The sequence below is a fragment of the Branchiostoma lanceolatum genome, chromosome 2 (genome assembly GCF_035083965.1).
Source record: "Branchiostoma lanceolatum isolate klBraLanc5 chromosome 2, klBraLanc5.hap2, whole genome shotgun sequence".
Taxonomy (NCBI): domain Eukaryota; kingdom Metazoa; phylum Chordata; class Leptocardii; order Amphioxiformes; family Branchiostomatidae; genus Branchiostoma; species Branchiostoma lanceolatum.
Window position 1 is genome coordinate 37,586,911 of NC_089723.1, and position 18,691 is coordinate 37,605,601.

At 40.7% G+C, this 18,691-nt stretch overlaps 2 protein-coding genes across 4 annotated transcripts; one reads left to right on the plus strand and one right to left on the minus strand.

Moving 5' to 3' along the window:
* Positions 1-126: 126 nt before the first annotated feature.
* LOC136428942 (ubiquitin-associated protein 1-like) lies at positions 127-12,295 on the minus strand. 3 transcript variants are annotated; one of them, XM_066418786.1, is made up of 9 exons: positions 12,014-12,295; positions 10,690-10,763; positions 9,873-9,943; positions 9,084-9,140; positions 7,819-8,829; positions 6,334-6,396; positions 4,595-4,780; positions 3,944-4,045; positions 127-3,423 (listed from the first exon to the last, which is right to left on the minus strand). In XM_066418786.1, exons 2-9 carry the CDS (start codon positions 10,730-10,732, stop codon positions 3,298-3,300), a joined length of 1,659 nt encoding a protein of 552 aa, XP_066274883.1. In that variant the 5' UTR covers positions 10,733-10,763; positions 12,014-12,295; the 3' UTR covers positions 127-3,297. The 3 variants fall into 3 exon arrangements, with proteins under 3 accessions (XP_066274883.1, XP_066274881.1, XP_066274884.1); XM_066418784.1 differs by lacking the exon at positions 12,014-12,295 and adding an exon at positions 11,549-11,789; XM_066418787.1 differs by lacking the exons at positions 6,334-6,396; positions 12,014-12,295 and adding an exon at positions 11,549-11,791.
* Positions 12,296-12,571: 276 nt separating this feature from the next.
* Positions 12,572-14,947, plus strand: LOC136428944 (diphosphomevalonate decarboxylase-like). The gene is made up of 2 exons (XM_066418789.1): positions 12,572-12,727; positions 13,735-14,947. Exons 1-2 carry the CDS (start codon positions 12,679-12,681, stop codon positions 14,910-14,912), a joined length of 1,227 nt encoding a protein of 408 aa, XP_066274886.1. The 5' UTR covers positions 12,572-12,678; the 3' UTR covers positions 14,913-14,947.
* Positions 14,948-18,691: the final 3,744 nt, after the last annotated feature.

Below are 18,691 nucleotides of genomic sequence, written 5' to 3' on the forward strand. Positions count from 1 at the left end.
CTAGCAGTTTTAAATCACGTCTACAAAGATAGCCTGGGCCAAGCTCTATTTTACACTGTTCAACATTTGTCATATATAGTTGGTTTCAGCTCAATAACATCACCCAAGGAAACACAACACTTTAGATAAAAATTATTTCTTTATTGTCTTCATATGCACAGATTATACAACATAAACTCATACCAGTACGTAGTACACGTACTACTCTATAGTTAGACATTCTGTGAGATACCCAAACAAACTTATATTTAGTACTACAGATAGACTACGTGGTCAGCTGCATAATTAATTCTCTCCACTTTGTGAACTTTACTTACAAAATCTAATGGTCATGTACTAGAAATTAGGATGTGGCCTTATGTGTAACGTACAAGTGTTGTTACTGAATCAGTAATTATAAAGTAAAGGCCCCTTAGTCTTGTACAACATGCCACATTTACTACATCTTCCAATGCACTTTTCTTACAATTACATTAGGTAAGATCTTGCCAACAGGCCCTAACCAAATTGTCAACTAATTTGTGCACAAAATGGATAATAGTGTACTATGTGCATGAGAACATATCTCAATTGCAACCGGACTTGAGAAAAAAAATCCAATGTGGATTTAACAAAGTGAAAGCATCTTAAGTGCCGAACTAAAGGAATGAGGCTGATATGAAAACAAAATTTAGACGAAACAAATATCAAAACCTTTTCAAACTTTGACATGATCTTGTAAGGAAGAATGCTTGTGTTGTATAAAACCAATGTACATGTAGTATGCATTCGTCAGTCTCGTAAGACGATGAATAGTACAGATTCCTTCTACATAATGTACCACTTGAATACAACTATTCAAAAGTACATCTGGGATGTACAAAGGATTGTGGCTGGGGTAACAATGACACAAATATTTTCTTATGACAACAATTTGCCATTTTATTTTTCTGTCCGCTTTTGAGTGCAAATGAATTTTAATTTTTCATGATCTTACAAAATGTATTAGCATTACAACTCGATTCCTGTAATTCTACCCAGTCCATGTAATAGATAAGTGTTACAATGTATGTTCAACCTTGATTCAATTTTCTGACCCTTAGAACAGTTAGCAACGTTAGTCCTGACATGGTTTCGGGATAATAAAATTACACAAATACATTATGTACCATTACTATACATAACATGGGTCTGTACAGGGTTTTACTTAGTGATAAGAAAATTTACAAAACTCCCCACATTCTCTCTCAAGCAGCATCAAAGCTTTCAGGACCTTCCCTGGCTATTGTTAACAGCACTGCAGTGTGGAATAGTCACTGGTTGTCGTACTGTAAAACTTAAAACATTTGCAGTGGTTTCATTTCCGCGGTGACCTCACCTCTCCAAATTTGAGATGCCGTAAATTTGCATTTCCAGTGTACTGCTACTTTACTACAGAATTGTTTCAACCCCAAATTTAAAACACCATGCTACCCTCCTTTTCCCTCCTACCTTGAAATAAAACCACTACGAAAGTAAGTAAATTTACAGTACGTTTTGTGTATTTTAGGCAAGATTTATTCCCTCTACTACATGATATGACAATTAGATGTATGACACTGTCTACCACAAAATAAAGACAGACTTAGATTAATTATAAACAGTGCACAAATAGTGTGATGTTAGACCTTTACACATTTTTTACATCAGTTCTATACATGAATGCAAGCCTAGGTATATGCATTTTAAACATTTCATTTACCAAAATGCCCATATTCAGTAACAGCCTACAACATTTTGGCTACATATAGAACATTGTTATTAAAATCTGGCTTCTTCCTTGTCAAAAAAACAAACAAAACAGATTTATCTAAAAAAAAAAGAAATTCATTGAAGCCCATCACCATGTACAGTCTATGCTAAAGTATTCCTTTGACAAACTACCTCTACAGTGAAACATTCGTGTTATAGTCTCAATCTGGGACAAACTTTCTATGTACTGACCAGAGCAACAACTAAGATATTCCACCACCCGCAAAGCCGCAACCTCTTTTTTTAACTGTCCAATTTTCCTCATATATCCACAATTTCCCGAACAAAGTGTCAAGGAAACTTTCAAAGAAGGAACTTTTTGTGACAGAAGTTGTCTAGATATCTTGCATTTTTTCTGTGCTTATGATATGATAACTTGTTACCAGATAGTTGAAGATGACACTTATAACCATTTCTGTTCTACAAATTTTGAGCTTTTGAAATACAATTGTTGAATCATTGATGAGTAAAAAGGTAAGATTGTAGACATAGGCAGAGCGTGTTGCAAAAAAAAGAAAGTCTCTGTGTACAGGTGTGCACATTTTGTACTAAGGGATACAGGACACAGCTGGCTTCATGTGCTTTGAACTCTGCATGATCATGAACCATAGTAACTTCCAACAAGACTGGATAAAAGGCTAGGTTTAACTGCCAGGGGGCTTATGGTACATCAGTGCCATAAGTGCTTATGTTATTATGAGCATGTTCCTGGGGGTTGATGGTACACAAGTGCTGATCATGTTATGAGGGTTTATGGTACAGTAGTGTTCATACCATCAGCATGTCCCTGGGGGGGTATGGTATACATCAGTGCTCATGTCTTGAGCATGTCCAGAGCCTTGTGTTAAACTGACAGGGGGCTTATGGTACATCAGCGTTTATGTTATGATGGTCTATTGTACATCAGCACTCACGTTAAGAAGATTTGTGGTACAGCAGCGCTCATGTCATAAGCATCTCCAGAGCCTTTGTGTTGAACTGCCTGGGGTTACATGTATGGTATACAAGGGCTCATGTTACAAATGTATGATGGTCTATGGTACAGTAGCGCTCATGCTATGAAGATCTATGGTACATCAGCGCTCATGTTATGAAGGTCTATGGTACATCAGCGCTCATGCTATGAAGGTTTATGGTACATCAGCGCTCATGTCATGAAGGTCTATGGTACATCAGCGCTCATGTTATGAAGGTTTATTGTACAGTAGCACTCATGTCGTCAGCATGTGCCTGGGGGCTTATGGTACACAAGTGCTTATGTTATGATGGTCTATGGTACATGTACAATTATGAAGGTTTATGGTACAGTTAGTGTTGTGTGCTCATGTCATCAGAATGTGCCTGTGGGTTTATGGTACATCAGCACTCATGTATGATCATGAAGGTTTATCATACAACAGTGCTCATGTCATAAGCATGTCCAGAGCCATGTGTTGAACTTCCCAGGGGTTATGGAACAGCATGTTAAGAAGGTTTATGTGCTCATGTATAAGTATGAAGGTTTATGGTACAGTTAGTGTTGTGTGCTCATGTCATGAGCATGTCCAGAGCCTTGTGTTCGTCGTTACTGCTGACTATGAGAGCCTCTTTGATCTTGTCCTGTGGGAATCCCATCTCCTCAAACTTCAGCAGCAGGGTTAGGTAGCTGCCAACCTGTGGGGCAGTAAAGGTGAAGCTGTCATTCTCAACGTGGGCTTGTATGCGCAAATATGCTGCATGTACAAATATGCTACATGTACAAATGTATACATATGTTGCATCCCTGGTAAAATAAATAAACTGAAGACTATAATGTATGCATTTAGTAAATGAAAGAGGCATGAAATGTACATGAAATTTAGAACTTGTTAGAATTCTTAAAATCAGGAAGGGCCTGCGTTTTTAGCTATTAAGCCCAACAAACACACTGGGTCACCACTACTTTTCTTGATAAGTGTGTTGGGTTCTTTTGCACAAAGTTTTGTCACCTGAGGCTAAAAGCTGTAGACCCCATGGTTGAGGCAAGCACGTTAAAGATCCCACCAAAATTATCAAAAAGAGTAGGGGTCCTTCCTGGTGTGAGTGGATCAAACCTTACAATCTGGTCTTACACAGCTTGTACCTTATGTACAAAACTTGAGTGTTATGGCTAAAGGCAGTTTACAGATTATGCAAAACAAACAGACAAACAAACCTCTGCCTCTGAGCCACTGTGGAAATCTAAAGCCTCTTCTACTCTTGACTCAGGGAAGCCGCGCTGACACAGTCTGTCCAGCAAACACAGTCTGTCTATCACCTGGGGAAAGAATAGAACTTCACATCATGTATGTACAGAGATCAAGCAACAAAGTAAATTATGATAGCGTCAAAGTAACTGCAAAACAGTTGGGAATATTTCACGTTTGCTTGCAAATGAGCTCAAAAATTACTTTCTGAGCGGCAAGCTGTGATTCATGGCTGTTGATGTTGCATGAGGGTTCTAAAATACTAAAAGGACATTGAATGTTCCTCTCATAACAAATCCTTTGCAATCAGAGTATTGCCCATTCATAAGTTTTGCCAGTGGGAATACCAATGCTTGTAATGTTTTGTAATTTTTTTGCAGCGTTTCTTGAATTTTAGCAAAATTATTAAAAAGAATAAGGAAGACAAACCCTAATTTTAAAACCACAGAAAACATATCAAAGCATGGCTTAAATGTGTATGGCTTAAACGTCCATGGACGTTGTGCCCTTGGGAAAGGCACTTAAGTGACTTAACACATATATCCCATGTCCTAAGCATGTAGGGTTCGGAGAGGCAGACAGATCATGAGACACATGAGACACACTCAGAAGATTGTCACCTTCTTCTCGTCCTGTCCGACTTTTTGCACAGTCCTGGCCACTCTCTCCATGGGAAACCCCATCCCAGTGATGCTGGTTACGAACCGCTTTCCTGACGCGTCCAGACTTCTCACGCACTCCGGCTCTCGGACATCTGCAGCACTCGCCGAGGGGGTGGGGGGCAGGGGTGGGAACGGGTTCAGGGGCTGGGGTCGGATATAGAACACAAAGTTTGCATTATTTCATCATAGTGACATACTTTTTTAATCTTTCACAAACAAATACTAAGCCTTTTAAACCGATTAGAGGCAAATCATACTGAATGGATACAGCTTGCTGCCCGATGTGCCTCTAAGCATGGGAGAGCCTAAATCTTAGTCGAAGTACAGTCAAACCTGCCCAATAAGATCACTCTGGGGACCGATGAAATCTGGTTTATATGGCCACCATAGACAGGATTCTTAATGTTTGTGTCAATGGGAAAATCATCTTAGGGACTACCAAAAAGTGGTCACATTGACCAGGTGGTCCTTATGTAGAGGTGGTCACTTGTACAGGTTTGAATGTACATTATCTTTATATATCTTTTTAATTTGATTAGTAAGTTGATTCTGGCATTGCAGTAACCTGCCTATATCAGGAACATTTGTAGAAGTCAGCTATACACAATGGAGCATGTACATGTACATGTATGTAAGTATAGATTGGCAAAAATTAATACTGAGATTGGGAATACATTGCACATCAGTCAGATTTTGGGGGGATTTCATGCCAGTCAAGTTTATATTATAATATATTTTGGAGGAAATGATTTGAACTGCAGTTTTTTTCGTTGAATGAAAACTTGCACGTGTACTTTTTTCTCTATCAATGTTCTGTAAATTGATTTTAACATGTGCAAAATAAATAAAATCAATCATACAAAAAAATCACATGTTAAGCAAGCATTTGACCCCCAAAGATATGACTGATTGGATTTCTTTATATGATTAATTTTATAATCATTATGATGGAATAACACAATATTAATTAGAGCATGAAGGATGAATGGATTTTTGACACCAAGCTGAAATTTCTAAAAACACTGCCATGCACGATCACTCTACATGTATATTGGTTGGTCACCTCTACTTCTAAACACATGCCCGAATATCCATGTCAACCACCTGTGAAACATTAGTGTAGGGTGAAAAAAAAAAGGAGATGCAAAAGATTTAAACATGTCATGATGCAGCACAGGAGCTTTTGTATGATAAAAATTTTGCAAAAATATCTTTCAGACAAAAAATTTGGATGAAAGCAATACACACATTGTGTATTTGCAATTTTCTCCATGAGTAATTGGTCTATCAATGGCCCCTTTTCACTAGACAGCCATTGCTGAGCAACTGGATCTGCACGACCCTTGATTTTATGATTGGAAAATGACACACCATGGTTTGAAAGATAACATACAAAACATAAAAAAGATTCATTCTTTATGAGTTTATCTATGAAATTCATTGAGCCATCTGCTTAAATCTTTGGTCACTCAGCAACACAGCCCAGCGTCCAGTGTTAGGGGATGTTAGAAAAGTTCTGTCATAAGGAGTCCTGTGACCACAGACATGTACATGTACATTTGCATCTGCACCTTTTAGGATTCAGTGAGAATGGTATGTTGTCAACAACAACAAAAATCGAACAGAAAAACAACATCTCTCGAGAAAACCGATGATGAAACGGTGAAATGAAATCGTGTTAACACAGTGAAACGTACCAAACCAAAACTGTCCACCTCAACTCCAGAGTCAAGGACCTGAGTGGAACCGGGGGCTAGAACCTGAGAGGAGCAAGGGAAACAAAACACAAGACAGGGGTTGTCGTCATCCAATTCAAACAGAAGTGATTATCAGGGATACTATAAAGAAGAGTGGACTCATTACTCAAGTAACTGACATATATCGCCCCGCAGTCATCTCTGTATGCACCGGACAGATATATACCTGTCCTGTGAGAACTTCATGTACTTGTGTCATTTAGCCTCATTGAAAAAGTTGACTCTGCGAAACCGGTCTGACAGGTTGAATAAAAATTTTATTAAACGGGAACTATGTGGCCCCAGATGCCTTACTGAGGGATAACTTCAGTGCGACAGATCGTTTAGCTGATGAATAATGAGTCCACTCTACTTTATACTGAAAGACGATGAAGGTTAGACATCCAGGTTATAAAATATGGAAGAAAACAGTTACTAAGGCAACTGAAAACTGATTTTAGAAACGGTCAGACATTTCAGGTATAGCATCCACTACCTTTTGTCAGTAACTGGACGACTGATCTACAAATATAGTCCTACCTGATGCTACCTAAAATGTTGTCACCATTTCCAAAATCTATCCAGTTGCTTCAGTAAATGTTTTCTTGCAAAGTGACTGCTGTATGTGACACATTAGTTCAGTACTAAAGTTTGTTTCTTAAAACATCAGAACTGTAATGCTAGTCTAGATCAAAGGCAGGCAGTACTAGTAGATATGTAGCCTGGATGCCAGCCTTTTTACCTTTAGTATGCTCTTTTGGTCGCTTCACTTGCCAAAAAGACTGGCAAGGGAGGCACCAGAGAAAGCACATGAAAGCTAGAAAGGTTGGCATCCGGGCTAGTATACTAGTACTAGTTATGTGTTACTGTTAGCCAATCACACATTATAGAAAAAAGAGGAGGGACATCAAGTTGAATCAAAACAAACATGTTCAAACTTCCTACAGTTAGTATGTTGTTAAATTTTTAAGTGGAGGTCTTATGTATGAGAGTTGACAAATTACAGATAGAGCTTGAATGCCTGAGTGGTAGAATTGCGATATCCTGTGGGACCAGTGGTTAAAATCTTCCCTAGACCTTTTCAATAATGCATACACAGGCACATGTACTCGTAGATGATTATAGCAATGTCATTGATCATAGGCATGCCATCTAATTCTTTTCTCACAATTGCTTTTACTTGCTGTCATTTTTTGGGCTTTCTTTTAATTTGTTTTGCCAACATTTGTAATAGTGTAATACAGTAATCATTATCAAATACAGGTCAGTCAAGCAACATCAATGACCAGCTAATTTTCTCACTTGTCCTTTCACAAAAGTGCTCACTTTCTGAGGGTGTTACTCCTATACAAATGAAACTACACAAAGACACCCTGAACTACTGCCTTACCTACAACAGTGTTCAGATAGTTAACATGCACATCAACTGGAAAAAAGGAAAGTCACCTGATTTGGAGATGGACTTGACCGCGTGGGTAGCGGCGGGAGCGGCGGAGCCCTTGGCGAGTTCTGTCCGCTACGCACGGCCGAATCTGACCCCATCGTCCTTTCGTCCTCCAGTCCTGGACTGGCGGAGGCACTGGAGGGCGGACTTAGTGGAATCACCTGTTCGTAAATGGGGTTGGCTAGTGCGGTGGGGAGTGAGCTTGGTCCTATGGGTAGGGGGCCGTTAGACGCGCCTTCCTGCAGGCCATGTCTCATGTAGCCACTGATGTCCACGGGTCTGCTCACTGGGTTTGGAACGTCGACCAGCAGTGCTCCCGTGTCTGGGTGCGCCGTGTACGGCAGTCCCGGGGAACTGGCAGTGTCAAGTTCGGGGGAAGTGGTTGGTATGGGCGGGAGCGGGCTGTTCTTTAGGAAAGGGTTGTTCGCTGCCACCATTTTGGAGGTGGCAGTGGCGCTGGGTATGGTCACCCCGTTGGGAATACCGTTACTGTCCGCCTTCGCGCCGGCTTTAAAAGCAACCCTGCTGCCCTGTTTCCTAGCAACAGTGACCTCTACGCTCTCGCTTTCCGCGACGTGCGCCGCTCCATTCGAGTCCTGACGCTCCTCGCCGTCGGAACATACGTTCGAGTCCAAAACAGTCTTTAACTCCTCCATGACGTTTATCGTCTTGAGTTCCATGTCGTCAAACGGGCTCGACTCGCCCTCAAAGTCTGTGATTTTGAAGCTGGCTGCCTTCGGTTTGCACTCCTGGCTGTCCTGTGTTTTTGGCGCGGCAGGCTGGGGTTGGAGGATGCTGGAAGGGTCGTAACTCGCTAGTGCGGGATTCGTGGGGGGCCTGGGTAAGGAAGCCTTCTCCCCCTGGGGACTGCTGTCAGCATCTGTGACTCCGTTTGATGGTGATGGCGATGAGGACGCCTCGTTCTCTGCCATGCGCTGTGCTTCCATGGCCTGCTGGTACTCCCTCCGTTTTCTTGCCATGTCCAAAACGCTGTTCTCAACTCGGAAGTCATACTGTAACAGACATCAAAACAAAAATCAACTGAATGCTAAAAGCTTGCTCAACATCACTTCAATAAAAGTGACCCCCAGACGGGTCTAGTTACTACCGCGTTATACTACACAACTTTTTGTCAACAGCAGACTTATCAACTCAGCATTGATGTTTTCAAAAACTTATTTCTTAGAACAATTGTAGAGTGTCATGGCCATCAAATAAAGTAGGGTAAGGGGCATTGGCATCCTCACCAGAAGAACATACAACTTACCTCAAGTGACAGGGCTTCTGACGGATTCTTGTGTAGATAGTTGATAGGTAGGGTTACCTGTTGAAGAAGAACAGTACATGGTCAGGGATCCAAGACTACTTCACATCTGGAGCTGTGTACCATTACGCTACTACATTGTACTAGCACTAGAGCTGTGTACCTAAACAAATTTTAGGTACAGGTACAGGTACACGGGTTAAGGTACAGGTCCGGACCCGAACCTGTACCTAAACTACTTGTTCGGAAAATGCTAGATTTTCAATAAGGACAAAAGTATGTTTGAACTGGTAAAAACATAATATTTGATTGTGCTAGGTATTATTTTCATGAAAACTCCAGCCATGCAGATGTGTTTTCAGTGCTTTAGAGTGGCTTTAGAGCACTGCCACGGTAATTTCATAGTAATTTTACCTGTCAAAGTGGCCATCCCCTAAGTCAGGTCCAGTACCGGTCCACCAGGGTTCAGGTATTTTGGACCTGTACCTAATTGATTATACCCGGTACTGTACTGGTACCGGTACACAGCTCTAGCTACTACTGTACATACATAAACCTGTAAAATGGTTTACCTGAACATCAAGCGTACCACTTGAGAGTAAAGGTAAATCCTGTTTTAATGATGACAATTTTAACAATGTAGTTCTTGAAAAGGTAAAGCAGTCAAACCTCAGAATGAGAACGTGGCATAATGCTTTTTCGTTAAGTAGTGCAATGCGGCTTCGCTACGACTTGTGTGTCGTCGTTTTTGAAGATTAGGAAAACTTGTGAATACCAGAAAAAACACCCTACCCTTCTGGGTGGTTTGAAGCTCTCTCCAACTTTGATCTCTATGCCATCCAATGCAGTACTCAGCCCTGTAACTGAAATATACATATGTATAGATAAGAAGAATGTACACAAATTTTGCAATAGAATACAATTCATGCCAGCGCGGCTATGTATTTCAAATGTATTATAAGTTAACTAACAGTACTACCGGTACAGACATATTGTGTTGTTGCAATTTTGGATAAAGAAGAAAGAATTGATTCAACCGAAAGTCTAAAACATCGCAAAACATAGGTTAGGCTCTGGTTTGTTTTGGACATCTTTTTAGTTGTTTTTACTTGGCTTTCTATTCTGTCCTGTTTTCTTTTTGTTCACCAGCCAAACCGGACAAAAAGAAAACCTTTGTTTATTTGTATCGGCAGCTTGTTTTATACAAATATATATACATGCGCAACCTGTTAGTAACCTCATTTCATGAAGTTTAGCAGTAAAAAAGAAGAAAATACAAAGCCTGATAAAACCGCCTAAAAAGAAGTCCAAAACAAGCTGGAGCTAAACCTCTGCTTGGTGAGTAGCAAAGACCTATTTTTCCCCTTTTACCACGAAATGAAACTGGTTTTCTTTTTGTCCATTTTGGCTGCAGCTGGTGGACAACAAGAAAACTTGACAAAATAGAAAGCCCAACAAAAACGTCTAAAAAGATGTCAAAAAAATTAAATGAAACTGCAGCAATTTACAGTAGTCTGTGGCTGGAATTAGGCTAATTTGATTACATCAGAAGGTAAAAACCGGGCAGTATTTATCTATCTACTAGTATTCATCTATTACAGGTACTCACAGGTGGTGGAGTTTTGTCTCTCAAAGCCCCTCCCAAACGCCATAGCATTATCTTCTTCAACTGACGTGCTACTTCTGAAAATCAACAAATGATAAAAGGTTAGTACTGTACAAAGGACATCCACAACATGAAACAACAAGTACATTGTGCAGAATTTGTACCAATTCATAGTACTGCGAGACTTTAATACAACAATGAGGACATATCATTATGAATAACCAAATCAGTCTATTATTTTAAACCAGCACTTACACAAAGTGGAGAGAAATTATTCAAAAAAAGAAAATCAAAATCAGTGGACATGATCTTCATCATTCATGAACATGAAATTCATGAAAAGGCCAATTTTAGCAATCTCCGCCCAATACTGTAAATGCATTTAAGTTTGTGTGGTTTTTATTTCACGGTAGGGAGAAAATGGAGTGTCCGCAGTGGTTTTAAGTTCGCGTTCGAAACAATAACACTACAGTCATAAGTGGGCAAAAAGTTTCGCCGTGGTATAATTTCAGTCCGCTCTGAAAGTTCATCATAAAATGCGCACATAAAATCACCGCAAACATTTCTGCATTTACAGTATCTGACCTACATACGTGTTCTTTGGCCTCACACTCACAGTGACCTGACCTCCTTACTTGGACTGGTATAATTGGGACTACATTCTCATCTATCATTCTGTATTATCAATAATAGATGATCACAGAAACGTTTTGGGACTCAATTGACGACAGCTTTTTTCTTCTTCTTTTCATTCAATTGCAACATATTGAAATATAATCTTCTCGCTCTTGAATGATGTTGACGAAAAAAAATAACATGATCAAAACCCCATTAGTATGCTTAGAAATGATATTATACTTACAGTAGAAGCTTCATACTTTTGTCGAATCGTTGAGATAATAACAAAAGGATGTTGTATCAAGTACACGTATTTCACTTCCAACAGAAATGCATCCAGAATGGTTTAAATCTCCTTGGAGTGGATGCACAAAAGCAAACATGTCATAGCTAGCTAGGGGTACAGGGTATGCGATTGTGCGAATAATTCCTGTTCTGTTTATCTTACATTAATATGCGGAATGGTCCGTACCAGGGACTACATGCCACGAAAGAACCATGAGTTTTGCCGCAGGTGTACACCCTGAGTCACATGAGTGTACACTCAGCAGGACAACTGCGATGAATCAAATGGACTAAAGATGATGTCATCGCGCTTGGTCCACCTTAGAAATCAGCTGGTCAGTTTCCCGTGCATTATAACTTAAAATAACATGAAACAGTTAATTTCCAAAGCACATATAGACACACAGAGGCGTAGTATACATACCAAGTTGACGATAGTTGGTTCTAGACCGACCTAAAGTTGAGAAATCGGACGGTAACTTATGGGAGGTGTTTCGAGCTTTCGAAATCCAGCTTGCAAGTGGCCGCCATCTTGGCTCTAAATTTAGGAAGTGACGTCACTGTCATGAATTTCCCCAATCCCTACGCTTTTACAAGGAGAATGGCTTTACTTGATGACAAAATCTGTCATCTTGTATATTCTAGTCGATCCTAAAGTACCAAATGTGGCTGTAAACTCTTAGACTTCTACACGTAACCTTTCACCGCGTAAATTCTGCTAGTCATATGACATACGGACTAAACCATTCGGAGGGAAGATCTGTTGCAAATTCAAGTAAATTATCTGGAATCTAGATACAGCAACGCTTTGTTAGTAAATCGCCGTAAAATACAATATAGTTTTAAATCATGTATCTATCATAAAATCCTCAATAAGACATTCCTAACGTCTAATAAAGATCTATGTATCTGAAATTAGAAATACCTAAATGTTAGCCAATGGTTTGTTCCATACTGTGACCTTTGACACTTTCACGTCGACATGTGAGTCTTGGGCTGTCGCCTTGCGAGCTCCTTAGTTCTTATTTTCTTCATCTTCTAGGCCAGGAAAAACGACAACAGGAACCTTTCAGAGACTGAACACAAGTTATGGAGAACGGTCGTGCAAATATGAAACCAGTTACTGGTATATCACAAGGTGAGAGCTTTGTCCTATAACGTTATAATTTAGAATTTGAGCTGTGTGTAAACAAGCCAAACCTTAAAATTTCTCTCGCTTGCAAGCAAATGTAACGCATGTGTATCTATGTAAAAGGCTTGATACTGTGTCACCGACACAGAAGAATTACAAAATGTTCAACAGTGTTGTTCTATTGTTTTTTGTTCAATTGCAACTGATCGTACAGTTCATAAGGTAGAAAACAGTTAAATCAAGAAATTTGCCAGCTGGGGACACCATCCTGACAAATAGTGGCGCTTTTGTGTGCTGTCCTCTGATTGGTCAACCGAGTGGTCACACCACAGATCTTGCCACAGTTACATGTTCAGCTTTGTTTTATACTGAAAGTAATATCGCACATAGGACCGGTAGGGTCAAGTACTGTACCTCATAAAGGGATATAATGTATTTCTCACAAGAAAGGCCATTTAAACCTATCACTGTATCAGTAGTTGAATGAATGGATGAATGAATGAATGGTTTATTTGCACAGAAGCAATGTTACCTCACTGAAGGAGGTATTGTTTTCTGTCTGTGTGCCTGTGTCAGTGTATGTCTGTTTGTGTCTTCCTCACTTTTTTTGTGGGAGGCATTAGGAAATTTTGAATCTGCCAGGGGGTAGGATTTCCATATTTACTGAAATTTGGGTATAGGAGACTGTCAGAGATTATGCTAATTGGATTTGCAGTACCTTATTTGCCTCCTCACATTATTTGTATGATTGATCAAGGACATAATGTCCTTGGATTGATGAAGTACACTAAGTCAATGCTTGCATTAGCTGTTACTTATGTAAGAAAGGACCAGAAGCATATGTATGAGAGATTAAAATGTTATATAAATCTTGTACTACTCCTTAGTCCCATAACACTACTAGTACTAGTACAGTACAAATAAAGCTACATGTGCTTTGTAAAGATGTGTGATTAACAAATAGGTACGAATCCCCATCAGTAAAATTAACACTTCTATCTGTACTTCTACAGTGACGTGCACGGCACCAGTTAACATCGCAGTCATCAAATACTGGGGGAAACGAGACGAGCGTCTCGTCCTGCCCATCAACCCCTCCCTCAGCGTCACCCTCTCCCAGGACCAGCTGTGCGCTCGCACAACGGTGGCCGCCAGCCTCGACTTCAAGAAGGACCGCATCTGGCTCAACGGGCAGGAACAGTCCATCGACGCTCCCAGGCTACAGAAGTGTCTCGGAGAGATCCGGAGGCTTGCCCGGAAACGGAAACACGAGGAGGAACGCGCGGGCGACCTGCTCGGATGTTGCGTCCACATCTGCTCGGAGAACAACTTCCCGACCGCGGCGGGGCTGGCGTCTTCAGCGGCGGGGTACGCCTGTCTGGTGCAGTCCCTAGCCAAGCTGTTCAACATCGATGGTGACGTGTCGCACATAGCGAGGCAGGGATCAGGCAGCGCGTGCCGCAGCATGTACGGCGGATTCGTGGAATGGACGATGGGAAAGATGGAGGACGGGTCGGACAGCATAGCAAAACAGATCGCCCCCGCCGAACACTGGCCGGAACTCAGGGTGCTGGTGGCGGTGGTGAATGCTGGGAAGAAGGCTGTAGGTAGTACCGAGGGGATGCAGACCACCGTCAAGACGAGCGCACTTATAAAGTACCGGGCGGAACACGTGGTACCCTCCCGGCAAGAGGAGATGAGGCAGGCCGTGCTGGACAGAGACTTCCAGACGTTCGGGGAGATCACCATGAAGGACAGCAACCAGTTCCACGCCACGTGCCTGGACACATACCCGCCGATCTTCTACCTCAACGAGACGTCCAAACACATCATCCACCTCGTGCACAGGTATAACCAGCATCAGGGGAAGATCAGGGCTGCGTACACGTTTGACGCCGGGCCCAACGCTGTTCTCTACCTCCTCCAGGAAGACGTGCCCGAGGTGCTTGCACTGTTCCACCACTTCTTTCCTGAGACCACAAACAACTCTGAACGTCAGTTTGTTCAAGGTCTGCCAGACGTGCAGAGGAGGGAGTTGTCAGCAGACTTGCTGGACTCGGTCGGTCTGGAGCCCTCGCCGGGTTCGGTACAGTACATCATCCACACCAAGGCTGGGGAGGATCCGCAAGTCCTGACAGATCCACAACAAGCCCTGCTAGATGAGAACGGATTGCCGAAGAAGCGAAAATGATCTGTCTGATTATCATTGTCCTCTTGTGCCAGAACGACTGCTTGTATATTATGTCAAGCAACATCCCTGGTGTACTGGCCTGTATTCCGTCTTTCTTCCTCTGTTAGCACTGGTCTGATTGTTATCTGATTGGCTAACAGCTCAGCAGTGCTAACACAGTGAGAAGCACAGATTGCTGGCTGGTATGCCAGGGTCGTTGCTCGACATATACATGTACGTATGCAGTCCAAGCAGTGGGCCTGGGATGAGAATATGAGAATACTTTTTATATGTACAAAACTAGATTATTCAGAAAATCGTACAAATCTTGTCTCTCTACTGTTACTGATTGATTATTCACAGCCTTTTGAAAACTAGTGATTGAGCTATCAACATGTCTCTGAAAAGGTATGTTTTTACCTTTAGTAGTGATCAATTTAGAGAAGCTACTGATATGAGTATCATGATATTCTGTATTCACTTTGATTCTTTATTCTAACATATTTTTAAAGCTAGATATTACCATTACAATCAGGGCCTGAAATACTTGTTTCCCATCAGCATTTCAGGTTGCTGCAGTTTTAAGGTCCTAACTTCTACATACATCTATTTTAGCCATTTACCAATGAATGTAGATCCATAGACATGGAACAGAATTATACATTTCTTGCAATGTTTTGATGAGAACAACAACATGGCGTTTCTGGTTTGCAGCATCAGCAATGAATTAGATTATCATTCCCAGGAAGTTGAATTATGTAAAACAGGGGCTAATGTGCATAATCAATGAGAAAATGTTACAATAACTTATTGGTAAATAATGGGAGCTTTATACATGTAGTACTTGTGACAAATGTAGGCCACTTGAATAGCTTTGGGAAAGTAATGCTACTGGGGTCATATGTTTAGAAAATGAAAATCTTCTACTTTGAAATATTGCCAAAGAAAAATGCAAATCTGTCTGATAACAGAAGTCACGTGATATATGTTGATAGAGTTATTAGGACTCAAATGACTGTGTATCTCTGTTATATTGTAGGTACAAATGTTCAAACAAACAAACAAACAAACAAACAAACATGTTATTGTAGTACATTGTATTCACAAATAAACCTCATGTGCTGAGTGAATTCTAAAAGTCTTAAAAATCTCAATATGATACCCCACAAACATTAAAACGATATCTGACTATGAACATAGTCAACTTGCTTCATGGTTTTGCAATTTAGTAAAACCAAGTGTTGGAGCCTGGTAAACTAGATGGGATAGGACCCAGGACAACTAAAACACCCCGAAAAAACTCATTTCCCCTCCTGCCAGGATATGGCCACACGCGAACATATATGAATGTGCAGCGCAATTTAAGATAATTGTACCATAACATTTAATACTAATAGATATATATTGCATTTCATTCTTTCTCTGTCAAAGCCTGTTTTCGTAAGACCATGCTTTCAAATTGCTCATAAAACAACGCTATTTCCCACATGTCGTAAAACTACAAACAACTCTCGCACGATATCTCCAGAGATTTGCGAAAATGTTAACGAAATATGACAGGCGTGAACCACTCTTACAGAACAACGTTGCTAGGCGCACATTAGTCTCACGTACATATTGTCGCACCTATCCTCGATGAAGTCTCTACGTTTGTTGTCCTGGGCAATTATTCACCCTATTTTCGCCGAAATCTTCTGTCAATAACCGATTGTGGAGGCTAATACGTCATGGCATGTCTATTACATGTTGTTGACTTAACCACGTGCATGGACACCAGGCATACTCGATCTGTTTTGTGCATCAACTAAATGACATTGCATTTAATAAATGAGTAACTCTTCTGTTGCATCTATTGCTTTCTCATATCATATCAAAGCATAACTATCTTGCGTTTTCGTCGAGCGTGTTTTTTTTAACTAATCGGGGAAAATCAACCGAAAGATTTTTCAAATAAAAGTAGAATACATCAGAAAAAAAATTGTCTCTCAGAGTTTTCGAACGTGGAATTGTATGCATCTTTGGAAATCATTCGACCATACCACATGTTTGTTTTTTTAGTGCATTTTACTGCCCATATATTTGACGTCACGGACGGTCACACACAATGGCCGAGGGCGGTACCTTATTTTGCCGAGTGTTATCGTGTCAAGCTCCCCATCCGTCACACCGAGTTTGAATGCGCCAGAGTATCCATCAGTCACCCCCAAACACGGGGCGTTTCTCAGTCAGACAGAAGACACCTACGGAGAAACATCTCCCACGATGTGGTGGTTTTCCGTAAACATCTTTGTTTTGTTGGTCTCTTTCGGGCATCTTTCCGAAGGGCGGACGTCTCTGCCATCGACTAGTAAGTAGAAAGCATTCTTACATATATTTATGTTCACCTGTATATCATATTTTTACTTTTATGAAGGTTAGACATCCAGGTAAACAATATATAAGGACAATTCAAACTCTACAACTGGATAAAATTCGGAGATTTAATTCCGGACGTTCGGAGTGACATCCATCACTCTTCTTAAGCGTCACTAAAATGAACTGGCAAAACGAATACAATGCTAGAAATTCTTAACTGGGAAAACCGGTTGAACATGTCAAGGGCACTAACTCGTAAGAGAACGTATGCAAATGTCATTAAAATGTAAATCATGTTAGGATAGTTCCTATGGTAAGGCAAGACCATAGGAACTGTTACTATCCTATGGGTTGCAAGGCGGGGTCCCATGTACTAGACAGTTCTTCTACACGAAGTCCTCCCTTCCCGTTTAAGGTGGGGTTGTAGATCCGCTCGTAGATGGCCTCCCTGATTCCGCGTTCGTACCAACGTGGTTCCCGGTCAAGGATGTCTGTTGTCTCTAGGTTGAAGAAATGTCCTTGGTGTCGCTGTGTATGGTGGTAGATGGCAGATGAGTATCTGCGATGTTGATTGTACATTTATACTTATTTATTTATACATTTGTAAGTCCCAATTCATTATTGTGTTGACTGTTGGCCGTAAAGTTTAATTCCTTAGTTCATATTCATACATTTGTTTTTCAACCTTTTGTAAAATACTTGTTGAATTTGTTCTTCTTTACCTCTGTTATCTCAATGTATGTATCATTTCTCCCACACCGGCATAATGGCGCAAGACACGCGTAAATAGAATTTCATTCATTCATTTATTCATTCATATATGACAGGGCTACATATATACAAATGTATGTCACGGAGTATTTGTCGACAGATTGCGAATCCAATCGGGATTCTAGGAATATGTTATTGTAGTCTCCCATTTATAAATCCAGAATATCAAGTCCATTCATTGATCTTAAGTTAAATGAATCGAATTTGAAAAGTTCTCACTGTCTTTTAAGCGAATATCCACATGCATAGAGAAAAGTACATACTCCGATCGGGATCTCTGACTTACATGTATAAAGCAGACAATGCCCACCTTTGTGGGATCTAATGTGTGAGATGTAATGTACGTATACAAATGTATGTCTTGGCGGATGTGTACGGTGCTGTTTGCCACCATACAAGCGTGTTCGATGCACATGCACCTTGTGCGTTTGAGGCATACATGTAGTTTTGTACACAAAATTATAATGGCCTTGAAACAGGTCGTGCGTATGTAACAGGTGTGTGTATATTTCATCATGTCTTTCCACTGCTCTGTTAACGTCAATTGCCAGCTGAGACATACCATGAAAAAACTGATAATGAATAAAACTCGATCTATAAAGATAATTTCTTACTCCATTGGCGCACCTGTAGCTTATATCGGCACGTTGTACTCCAAGAAGTTCGCATATGCA